Source organism: Trachurus japonicus, chromosome 15 (assembly GCF_045865225.1).
Source record: "Trachurus japonicus isolate A0001 chromosome 15, Traja_1.0".
In the NCBI taxonomy this organism is placed as follows: Eukaryota; Metazoa; Chordata; class Actinopteri; order Carangiformes; family Carangidae; genus Trachurus; species Trachurus japonicus.
The window spans coordinates 19,361,706-19,374,492 of NC_140921.1; the positions used below are offsets into that span (position 1 = coordinate 19,361,706).

General features: G+C 38.2%; 1 protein-coding gene across 5 annotated transcripts in view; it reads right to left on the reverse strand.

Moving 5' to 3' along the window:
- Positions 1-1,751: 1,751 nt before the first annotated feature.
- khdrbs2 (KH domain containing, RNA binding, signal transduction associated 2) overlaps positions 1,752-12,787 on the reverse strand; it is a 62,964-nt gene continuing 51,928 nt past the window's right edge. The window contains exons 7-13 of one of the 5 annotated variants that reach the window (XR_015037764.1): positions 10,805-10,887; positions 10,027-10,085; positions 8,902-8,985; positions 6,610-6,662; positions 4,239-4,348; positions 3,080-3,135; positions 1,752-1,804 (exon numbers count right to left, since the gene is read on the reverse strand). Coding sequence is in view for 4 of the 5 variants with exons in the window: in XM_085800271.1 (XP_085656397.1) it covers positions 4,251-4,343; positions 6,610-6,662; positions 8,902-8,985; positions 10,027-10,085; positions 10,805-10,887 (372 nt within the window). In the remaining variant the exon portion in view is untranslated. Of the gene's footprint in view, positions 1,805-3,079; positions 3,136-4,004; positions 4,349-6,609; positions 6,663-8,888; positions 8,986-9,644; positions 9,841-10,026; positions 10,086-10,804; positions 10,888-12,787 lie in introns of those variants that run through there. The other 4 variants (XM_085800271.1, XM_085800272.1, XM_085800273.1 and 1 more) reach the window with 4 other exon arrangements.

Sequence of the window (12,787 nt, forward strand, 5' to 3'; positions counted from 1 at the left end):
GATTTCAGGCTACAGATTGTTTTAAGACACTATTCAGAGAGAATTGGTTAAGTTTTCCTTGAGAGGGACTCAAGGTACATTTAAGGTTTGAGCCCAAACATTTGAAAATTATGATAATGAATATCCATTTTTGTGTGATTCGGTGAAATATTATGTTTAAATAAGCAATGGGATCCTGCTACAAATATTAAGGACTGCTTCATCCTGCAAGACATTTCAAGCAATATTACAAACCAAGAAAATCTTGTGCATCGAACCAGCACTGTGTTTTGTGTTTTGTATACACAATGACTTCATCAGTAGAAAACATGGTTATCCCAGTTCACTTGCTGCTTGGTTTATCCAAATGCATGGTGCAACACAACATGTCAGAACTCATCATCTCTCCAAAAATAGCTCTAATGAGCTGGGAGGCAGGCTTTTGTGCAAAAGGGAGCTAAGATCAGTGCTCTATACAGTAGCTCACAACTTCCTAAAAACTGCAACTCAAGCTATACATCCTCACCTTCTGTCACCTGGCTTAGATCCCAGCCTGCTGTCGCAGGGGAAACAACATGAAAATCATCAAAACCCGTCAAGGACTCTGCCTCTGCACACCATTTCATCACAAGTGCTATGCTGGTGAAGAGGCCCTTTTAGACTTGGGTGATCATAAGCCCTCATTTTCTATTCTGGCTCATCAAGCAGCTGTCTAAACAGAGCTCAGTTTGCTCAGGTAGCTGTCCCTGGCTGCGGGAAATGCACTGTTTTGCATCATTGAACATTTCTGGTTACTCGCCTAGATCCTGATCCACTTTGGTATGTCTTTGTGTTTCCAGTATTTAGATCAAGTGATATATCGAGGAAGATAAATGTCATGCCGTCTGACAGGCTGTGTGGGGCGCATGTCATGGAGCAAATGAATTAAACAAATGCCAGAGTCAGGGGTGCATATTTTGACGAGATGACTTTGCCACACAATTGAGCGGATTCATGAAATCCATTTCCATCCGATGAGATAAGAAACAGATGATCAGCTGCACTAAATCTGACTCTTTTTGCCTGCGTGCGGTTCAAGTGGAGTATGTTGCAAGAAGCTCGAGATGTGCTTGGGTTTATGAGGCTATCGATTTATTGTTTAGTAAATCACACAAGAACAAACAAATTCAGAAAGAAGTCACATATAACTAGTGCGATACCTGTATTGCTTCCATCAATCTCAAGTGTTAATCACTGCATACCAAAGGTGGAGCTGCAGACGGCACCATTCATTATGACTATACCACTCCGAAAATGACACAAGGTGTGAGCTGTGACTCTCTGCTGAAGTATATTCCTGAGGCGGAGACGGGCTGGGCTCGTAAAGTAGCTGTGACATTTGGTCAGAACGCCAGCAGTGGGCTCGACTTGCTTAATGAACTAACATGTTCATGTTGGCAGCACTAAGTGAACCATTTATTAGTGAGCTGGGAACAGACATGGAGCGCTCACAGGTTGGTAATAACAGCAGCTGCCAGATGACAACACCTCTCAACGTGGTTAAAAAGATGGTGCAGTCGTGTTGAGTTTTTTTTCTTGATATTATGTATTTCCAGGGTAAGGTCTGTTTACTTTTGGCCTGATTGAATAAAAAAACATATTGTGACATAATGCTACTAAACATGTTTGATATTAAAGTTCTTTTTGAATTATTATTAAATAAACTAACCTGAGGATATTTTTACATGCCCAAAAAAATATAACAAATAGATTCTTAAGCACAAGTTTAAAGTTTTATTCTCCACAGGGAATGTGACTTCATGTTGTCTTCATAACATTTAACAACCTGCAACACAAGAAAAGAAGCACATAACAATGGATGTTAACAAAATGAGCAAAGCACAAATAACGGCAAATATTTATAATGCTAGTACTGATATTTTGATTAAATATGCCAATACTCTTTCTTATTGTGAATTAGATGAGAGGATGGGTGTCATATTGTAAATACAGTATGGGTTAAAGAGATGGTTAGTTTAGCCTTGCACTGTGATTGTATGGCTAACATCTACTGTAAATGCAAAGCTATTCCTTTCAGTCTATATAATAATCTGTACAACCATTTATGTGTCAAGCATGTTGACATCTGCCACAATTGATTCTGAGCATGTATGATAAATGACCTTGCGTCCTTGGTGTGCAGTAGGTTGTGTATATGCGTTTGAGCCCCAGGTCTGACATTTTTGGCTGGGTGTGTATGGTAATTCCCCTAGATCCACTGACGCTCTCTTTATGAAACCCCCAGTTATAATCTGTCAACACTCGTCTGACGTCCGGGCTGACATAGAAGCAGCTTTTAGCCAGAGACAATCAAGCTTGTCCTTGAGGTGGAGACAGATGGAGACAGACTCTCACCTCACACTCTCACCTCAACCTTTTTTAAATGAGCTTTTATTGTCTTGTTAAGAACAAATAGGTGCAATTATTCAAGAAAATAAGGCACTAAGTGTGGGAGCTGGCAAGAAACAGCGTGCTGCCATCATTTATTTGTTCACACAGTGGTTGACTGAATTATCGGGAATGGTGCGTTGCATATCTGAGGATGTCTCTCTCTCTCTCTCTCTCTCTCTCTCTCACACACACACACACAGTCTGAACCCATAACCATACATCATCAATCATACATATATTGTACATATTTATCTGTGTTTCGCATCTTATTACCGAGTCAGTGAACAACGACAGGGTGAGATTTAGTGCACTGCTTGGAAAAGGTGCATTCTGAGAAACACACTTATTAGCTTTCCTGCATGAAGAGATTTGAAGATCAATACCACTGTCATATTTGCACTGTAAAAATGAGGTTACAAGCAGCAGAGGGTTCGCTGAGCAGAAATGGGTGGAGACAGCTAGTTCTGTTTAAAGATAATACATCTGACGAACAGAAATTCAAAAACTCAATATCAAAACATTGTGGTTTTATGGGTTCATGTACCCCATAAAAAAAACCACAGGGGGAATACCAGAAAATACCAGGATACCAGAATTTTCTTTCCAGTTGAGATCAAATAGTGACGTTTATTCTAATAATCAATATTAATGTTTACCACCACCTCCTTACCTGTGAGTCATTTGTCAGTCTTTGCCACCATATGTCATCATGAATCATCATTTTTTCTCCAGTCCAAACGTAGCCTATCTGTGCACAATAAACAAAAGTTAGAATAAACAGACTGTCTTTACTTTTTCACAGGAACAGATGCATAAACAAAGAGAATTCACTAAATAGGCTAATGTGTATTCTATTAAGAGTGTTGTGGCTGCATAAACAGTGTTGCCAAAGGTGATAAAGTTGGCAAAGCAACAAAACAAGCAGCTGCCAGTTTTTTTCTTTTTTTTATTGCGCCCTTGGCTACAACTCAGGACTGCCTAATGGACAAGAACCACTGTGGAGCCACTAATGACAAAGAAATGTAAAGACAACTAAAGCCTTTAAACACCTTAGACTCACATTTTTTTGTGACAAGAAGAAAGATGCACAATGAGGAATGATTGTTTTTTTTTGTTTTTTTCAAATCCTTTTTGTAATCTGAGTGTGAGGGGAGTTTTATCAGTGGCATTCACTTTAAGAAATGCATCAACATCCGTAGCAGGCTTTGGGATTTTGGTTCTTGGCTGGATTTGAGCTGGCGGCCAGCTTGTTATGAAAATGGATCTGAGAGCGCTTCTGGCAAAGTCTGCATGAACATCACTGGCACACACAGAGTTTCCAGCAACACTGATCTCTTCCAACTCATGGGTGCAAATAAACATGACAGTTAGTTTTAAGAAACAAGTCGAAGAGGAAACTTCGGCCTCCAAACTATGAAATTGAAGTCACAACCGTTTACAATTTTTCAATTACAGCCATTTAATCAACCTCATTTTATTCTTGGCTGTTGAGTGAATAAATAAATAACAAAACTGGACTTGGATTTAATGAACAATCGTCTGTGAGCAACATTTTCTCTGAACAGCGGTGTCTGAGCTGCTTTGCTGTTCCCGGAAATATGTATTTAATAAATAGAGCAATGCTGTAGCTCACAGCTGATTTACAAGAAAGTGCTGCTGAGAAAATAGCCTTGAAAAACAAACTGTAAGACGATGTCATCTTTTAATGAAATGCAAAATGGAGACATCTTGTTAATTTTGCATCAAGTTGACACTAATTCTTCCCGTAACCTCAACAATTAATCTCCTCCAGTGCAGACAGCTTTATAGGGAACTGCTTTATGGAGAACAACTTCAAATACTTACCAAGCTACTTTCCTGACTGATGAAGCACCCGAACATGTCTGATGGCTGAGTACAATCTTCACTCCTCTGGGAGCTGGTTTTTGTGCCTTCTGCTCTGGAAAAGAAGCACAAGCGAGAGTAGAAAATAGTATTTTTGCAAAAAGGCAGTGGCAGCGTGATGTGAGTCGTGTTACATTACTGCAGAATGAGAATACATTGCAGCCAGACTGTGCTGTAATTGTACGATTCAGCTGAACAGCACTTCAGCACAATGCGACTTCGACAACAATGCTTCCTGTGCGTCAGTGTCGAAACAGTTCAACTTGCTACATGTAGCCATTATTGTGACCACTACATTGAGGTAAAGCAAGTGGATAGCTTTTTTTTTTCAGAAAAAGGAAAAGAAAAATAGACTCTTCCTTTCAGGGAACTGGCTCGTCATCATTATGAGATTATACTGAAAACGAGACAAATGGAAGCCGTCATATTTTTATCCCCATTTCCCGGTTTTAATGCAGTATTTGTTTTCTAATGTTAAAGCTGTTTCAGCCAAAGTCAAACTGTTTGCCCTGAACCTGTTCATTAAATGTTCTGTACACACCAATACAGCAGCAAACAATAGTTTACTATGTGAATATATAGTGGAATATGCTTCCTTTTTGCTCCACTGGCAGCACTGGCATGTACTGTATATTCATATATATTTTTTTAATTCATTTGTACAATTGCTCCCATCAGACACGTCCAAGGTGCAATTTCTTTCCCAGTCCAATCATAAAGTCAGAACTGGTTTGTATTTATCAAGATGCATAACTGGCTTTTCTTCTTGTTACTTTCACTGGGATTGGTAATACTTACAGACTGAGAATGTGCAGGAGGGGCAGAGCATTTGTTTTGATGTGAGATGATGGTGCGAATACAATGTAGTGATGTTTGCCTAGAGAACATTTAATTAAAACAATGTTTCTTTTGTAGATAGATCTCCTTTGTTTTACAAGCTCAGAACAAAAATACAGAGGATCTCTTGGGGACACTTAAAACTGTAAAATATGAACTACTCTTTGAAACTGACTATGGAGTGAGACTTTGTTTTTGATTTAATCTTTCCTTTCACATGAGTAAGAATTAACTTCAGTAAAGCTTACGTAAAGCAAAAATATTTACAGCTCTCAGTCAGTCCTGTTACTATGGTTTCCAGTCATCCTCACAGGGCATTAAATATGGTGACATGTTTTAAGGTTTGTGGGGAGAATCAACAGCATGTTACAGTTAAAGATAAAAAATAATCTTAGGAAAGCTTATACTGTAGCATCTTTGTGTATGTAACAAATAATAAAATATTACAGCAACAACCACTGATGCTGCGCCTCCAACTTCTCAGCGTTGCTCATAAATCTTGTTGTGCATTATCAGCACAAGTGTGTAATTAAGGTGTTGTACCTTTGAATACATTTGCAAAAAGCACTGCAGCTTTGGAAAAACATCCGTCGAAGGGCATGAATTATGAATTAGTCATCAGGTGTGTGCGTCCATAGGGATGAGGTGCAGCTGAAGTTTGCTTGGCTAAAAAAACATAGATTGGAATAGACAACACATTCATAGTTATATAATAAAAAATATTAAAAGAACAGTATAAAGAAAAATGTGCAAATACCCAGTGCAGAAGTTACATAAAATGAATTCATACCACAAAAAAGAAGTTATGTAATGTATGTAGGCCACAGTAAATATTATTTTTAATTAGTTAAAGTACAGTTCAAGTAGTTCCACTGTGAAGCTTTAACTGTGGAGTCATTACTCTGCTGTTCTACTGAAGATGATTATTTCTAATCACATTGCAGTTTTAGTGAGATTTGTTTCCTGTATCCCTTTTGTTTCTATTATTTTAATTGCATGTCTGTACTTTATTGTATTTTTAATGAGCCGTCAGAGTAATAAAAGCTGTGTAGTCTAGGACTTGCAGCCGATGTAAATGAGCTTTAATGGTGAATTTATGAGAGGTGGAAATTATATCGCAGTTCTTTGTGAACAGTGTGCACGCAATGAGCCACAAGAAAGTATTTGCTCTCTGCAAAACAATTACACAACATAAATGGAGAAATTCAGTATTAAATTATGTCATGGCACTAAAAACAAACACACGCTCATTTAAGTTTCTTTTAAGATGTAATCTCTGAATCAAAGCAAACCTGTGAAGTCTTTGCTAACTGGCTGGAGACTGAGGAGGTCAGAGAAGTCAAAGCTGCTGATTTTCTGTTAATTATGTCTCATTTCAATGTTCAAATTAAATACGACTCACCAGTAACCCCCGAAGATTTTAACAAACCTACAAATCATTTGCATACATGAATACTGTACAAACATATATCCACTCACCTGTTGTATTTGTCTCTGCTTTGACCAGACCACACTATAGTGTGTTTCTTTATCTGCAGGGAAGAAAGACAGAACAATGAGATAAAGAATATGTCAATGTCATCACTCACAAACTGCATGCTATGTATATGAATGTAATGAGCACAGGTTATAGCACAGAACATTTCATCACTGTGAAAAAAGTAAACCAATTCAAGTTGTTATAAATACAGTATGACATTTTATGAAGAGTTTTGAGCAAATTTATTTATATCACTGATGTGATGTTTAGTTTGCTGCACATTATTTTAGTATCTTTTATTTATTAAAAAATAACGTATTATTTCTTTTATCACAGTTTAGCTGTATTTCTTATGAATTATCTAGTTAGAGATAGAGGGATTTTTAAATCAATCGTGTATTTATTTGGGGTTAAAAAGGGCAGGTTTACTTTTTTTTAAGTGGAAGTTAGCATTTGATGATTATATTATTATAATGTTAGTATTAGGGTTACCTGCTTAGTGTTTAGTCTTCCTTTCATGAGAGCCAGGCTTCAGGTGTACTAATCACAAAAGAGAATTCAAATGGCTAAATGGACTTCAGCTCTGATGTTTAAGGCACGGAAAATTACAGTATACAGCTTGGTCAGGTTAAATGACAGAAATGCAGAGAGAGATTAGCAGAAACATTGATGAGTTGCAGATAAGACACTGTGCTGTTTTTTTTTTTTTTTTTTACCCCCACTCAGCAATAACATAATCTCAGAGGGTAAAAACCACTGTCTACATCCTGTATGGCCCATTGTTCTCTTCAGGAGCCAGCTTTAAATGCTGAGCATGTTTGAGTCATTATTGAGATAATATATGAGGACTTCTTACCTCTTTTAACTCCATATCATTCTCAGAGTCAATCAGTGTGTCTGTTTAATGATGTAAAACTTCAGCGGATGGATTAGGAAAAGAAATGTATTAGTTTATAAAAATAAAAAAAATAAAAAAATAAATAAAAGCTTCAAGGACATGTAAATTATTTAACCAGTGATTCATTTGGGACAGGTTGCAGGGCTTTCTTTATGAAGTGGGTTAGCCATTACCTGAAAGCATCTTAAGTTTGCTTATGTTAACAAACTGTGGAGAAAACGCCACTTTATAGCTCCATGGCCACCTATTTAGAGAGTCTTACACACTGTGTTGAGGTTTATGTTGTTTTTATTAAATGCTTTATGTACAAATACAGATTACACACAGAACAAAGCACGCATTATAAATTACACACTGTATACTGCTGATTGCTTTCCACCCACAAAAAAAAAAAATGTTTTGCACGATTACGATCTCACATCTTCTATCATTTAAAATCACAATGTAACTTAGGCTAACTTTAGTCCGTCAGCTCACTTTTACCATGAAGTCATCTTCTCATATAACAATCAGTTACGGGGAAACGTGAGGACTGGTTTAGATTGGTCAACATTAAACATTTTCAAAAGAAATGTTTGGTAAATTTAGTCACTTTGCACTCAGTTCTGTAAAAGGTTTTGGCTTCCATCTGTGGCCTTTAATGGAGTTTATCCTGTCATTTTCAAAAACAAATAATGTTTAGAAATATGTCTTGAAGAAACCAATTTGTATCTTGTGAGGTTAAACTTGAGCTACAAGGTATTCATTAAAGCAAACTGATTCCACATCCAGACCAGAGGTAGATGTTTTCTTTGTGTATTTACGTGTTTCAAAAAGTTGAAATGAAGTGAGCTCTCAGGGCCACAGTCGACATGGGTTGATCTTTACCCAAGTTGTGAAAGACAACATAGAAATGATTGGTCCACGTCCAACATGTTTATCATGTCTCTGGGTCAAGTCGTAGCTGATGAGCATTTTAAATATACTGTGTAGTTGTATTGCTGCCTTACAGGGGTTAGTTGATCACTGCATTAAAGGCAATACATGGAAACTCATTTGTCAAAATCTGAGACGTAATGTGTCCAAAAACTCTGTTTAATGTCAAAAATCTAAAATGAATAAATGTTTTTTTGGGGGGGATGGAGGGCATTTAAACAGCCAAATTTAAGAACAACTTTCCTGTACATACATTTCTTCTGTTTTCATAAAAGGACTCTGTCCTTTGTGGAAAAAAAAAAATCAGTGCTGCAATATTAGATTTTGTGAATTTATTCACTATGTGGGATTATAGTTTTTATTTCAATTTGTGAACGGACAAAAAAAGTAAATGTTACAACGTTTTATGTGGAATTAAAAAAAGAAAATTACAAACAGTTTGAAATTGGAGATCACATGGAGCACCTTCAGTATCTACCATAGGGATGTTTCCTGTAGCCCCCTCTTGTCAGCCGTAAAATGGGGGCTTTGAGGCTGGGTCGGGTAGTTGTCCACTCCTCCTCTGCAAAAAAAACCAGTTGAAAAACATATAGTAGAGAGCTGCATCCACAGAGCTCATGTCACACAGGTATTGTCTACGACCACCTCACAATTTTCCGTGGAGAAAGGTCTACAGAGGCTCCTCTCCACGGAAAATTAATTTCATAAGCTCTTTGCCCTCTGTTGGGCCAATACTGAGATCTGACAGTCAGCAGCTCCTTCCTCGGAGCCAAATTACATAAAGATGGCCACCTCTGCTGCATGGCACATTGCACAGCTTCCAAATAAGAAAGTGTTTATGGAGCAGAAAATCAAATCATTGCCCCCTTGGTTTTGGTTTGGTCTGACCTCAACACACCAGTGCACAATTCATTGTGCTGAAAATGAATGAGGCTGCAAACCTGCTGTGGCAACCAGCTTATCGCCGCTGTCATGTGATAACCTTGTAACTCCACTTCAGGTGATTTTAACATTTTCTTTGCTTAAATCGAAGCTTAATGTGTTTCGTTTAAAGCTTTGAGGAAATTTTGAAGATGCAGTCTGCGTTTTTGGAGATGGGAGATATTTCTTTATAGCTGACAGCGGTGTTGTATGCACGGCAGAGGTTACTCAGCAGATAGAAACAGCCTTTTTGGAATAAACCCATGAGGGCACATATCCAAAAAAAAAAGGCAAAACACTCCACCTTTACAACACGGCATTGGTTAGCCCCCTGAGTTTCCTCTGGCACATTTGCTGTTCTAGTCAAATGCAACTCATAGTCGAGAAGGTGGGGAGGGTGAAGCATGCAGGAGCAGCTCCCTGGGTGATGATGATTAGAAGTGGTCTGGAAGCACAAGGTTTTTTTTTCCTCCTTTGTTTCTCTGCTGTGGAACATCTTTTAAATATCAGTGCAGCAGCAGCCAAGATTATGTAGCCAAGGCTCTCTTTTTTTCTTTTCAGGAATGGATTTAAATAAGGTCCAAGGATGTTTGGTGGGAAAAAAAAGTTTGTGACCCATATTTTTGTTGTTGAGCTCACAAAAAAAAGAAAAAAAAAAGCTCTGCAAACAAGCTGTTCTTACCGTAGTTGTTGTAGGATTCATCATTTGTTGCGTGTCCGTATTCGTAGTATTCTGAGATGCTAAAGAGCGGAAACATAACAGTCAAAATAATGGCACACTATTATATAAAACATTGGCCAGTCTCGCAGTGCACTCCATTATAAAATAAATATCAACACCAAAATATCTCATTACATCTTGCTGGTAATTCTCACTCTCCTACCCATTCAAACCCATCCATTCCTGCTAATACATCTTTAAAATGAATCATAAACACAACACAAATGTACTGTATATATATAATTCCTCAACACAGCTGGGCACTGATTTCACTGCCATGTACTGAAACAGGAATAAATAGTGAATTTGCTGGGGACTATTTTCAGCTGCGGATTAATACACATTTGACGCTCCAGTGAGTATTTACTGCAGCAGAACGGTGTATGTGGGATTAACTCTGGTGCCCCGGCTGATGGTGTCTCTAATAGTTTCTGGAGGACAGTTGAGCACGGTGGCACAGAGAAATGAGCTACATCAGGCTTCTGCTGTACAAGACTTGTTAGTTGGACCAGTTTATTGTTACTTTTTAAATGTCTCGAAGAGGGAAAGCCCCATTCTTTAAGAAAGATATGTGGTGTTCATTTGAAATGTTGTAAATGTGGGAAATTTCTTCTTATAACAATACACACACAATGATGAAGAAAGCACTTTTCACATGCTGTGCTATAAGTGGGAGGGTGCCTGTTGTAAAAAACAGTGTTTAAGTGGCTTAAAGAGCTACTTCGTAAGAAAGTATCACCTCTTTGACTGATTGCTGTAGTTATCCTCATAGGCTTCGTAACTCTCGTCATCGTATTCACCACCATATCCATCATCGTAGCCCTGCGAGAGGAGACACACTGTAAGCATTCAGGTCGACTTATCTCCTCATCTTCCCCTCTAACGGGTCAGAGATGAATATAAAAAACAATCGATACTTAGTTCCACAGGCAAAGTCCATCACTTTGTGCTCATAATAGAAGAGGAAACAAGAAAAATTCATGTCCGGCTGAGATTATTGATTGAGATGTTCAGGGGGGAGCATGTCTCACTAGTGGAGCCTAATGGACACCTTCTGAGCCTTAACAGCAATATGGATCTCATCTATTGATAAGTAGCTACTCAGAAAACAACCCATTTATGCAAGCAACCTGGATTAGGTACACACAATTCAGGTAAACACAACTCAGAAGAAGAAAAAAGAACATGATGTCAAATACTCTAATAATAATAAACTGGTTACTGTGGCATGGAAACATCTGACTCCTTTTGTCATCTGCATAAACCATATACAGTAATGTTCACATAATCAATTCACTGCCATCTACAGTGGCCCTGAGAGCTCAATGCACTGCAACGTCAGAAAACCCTTCAATTTGTCCTGTATGTATCCATCAACTTCATTTGACAACACAAATGCCCTAGAAAACCTCACAACACCTGCAAATACGTCAAGAGAGGTGTTTCTGGGGACACAAAGGACTGTGAGGCAGAATTTGGTCCACTGCTTCTTCACTTGAGAAGTTCTAGGAAACAGCTACCTGTTGGAGGTGTTTGAAACTAGGGTGGGTTTCTTTGGTTTATTATTATAATGTGATTGGTTTATTATAATTCAGATGTTATTGCACATATGGACTGTTAGATTAGCATTAGGCTTTACCCAGGTCTGTCACTTTTTTGTGAGTTTTTGAGGTATGTTCGCATAATAGTCTACTTGCCAGCCCATAGGGCCCCATTGTGAACCCGGAAATGTTGAGTACCCCAAAGTTTTATGTTAGAAATATATAGTATGGGTCCCCAGTATTCAGAAACTGCCGGATGCTAACTTATATATATTGGGCAATTAGCACAATTTACATAATTAGCATAAATTACCATAGTTTCCTATATGGGCAATATTTCCGCAAAATTGACTTGGCTGATCTGGGCAATATTGGAGTGGTTTTAGGGGTTATTGATGATGCTGAATCCATTTCTGACATTTTCAAAATTCAAAATGGCTGTCTAAACCGGTAGTGACCAGATTTAAACCGCCAGTGGGCCGATTTTGATGGATTTCAATCTGGTCCCTTCCGGTTTAGACAGCCATTTTGAATTTTGAAAATGTCAGAAATGGATTCAGCATCATCAATAACCCCTAAAACCACTCCAATATTGCCCAGATCAGCCAAGTCAATTTTGCTGAAATATTGCCCATATAGGAAACTATGGTAATTTATGCTAATTATGTCAATTGTGCTAATTGCCCAATATATATAAGTTAGCATCCGGCAGTTTCTGAATACTGGGGACCCATACATATTTCTAACATAAAACATTGGGGTACTCAACATTTCCGGGTACTCATTTTTGGCAAGTAGACTATAATCATCAGTTCTTTACCACAGGATTGCTCTGTCTTTTTGTCTGTTGGACATGTAATCATCATTCTTTTACACTCTCTCTTAATTTACTCCCCCAAACTCCTTTTGAACAGAACAATGTGCAGCTGATCAGAGAGGAGAGGAGCTGCTCAAAATCTTGATACCCTCACCAGAGCTGCTTTTCAAATATAACTCTGCACTCAAACTGATTAAGTTTTATGAACAGAAGAAAGCACTTGGTGACTTTTTCATCCAGGGTCTTTTCATCTCAGGCAGCACTCAGGCCGCCCTGTCATCCTGGAGGAGGTTGTTGGAAGCGTGTGCAACCTGAGAGGAAACCTGCAGGAACTATGTGGGCACTGAAAAGATGGTAGATTTGA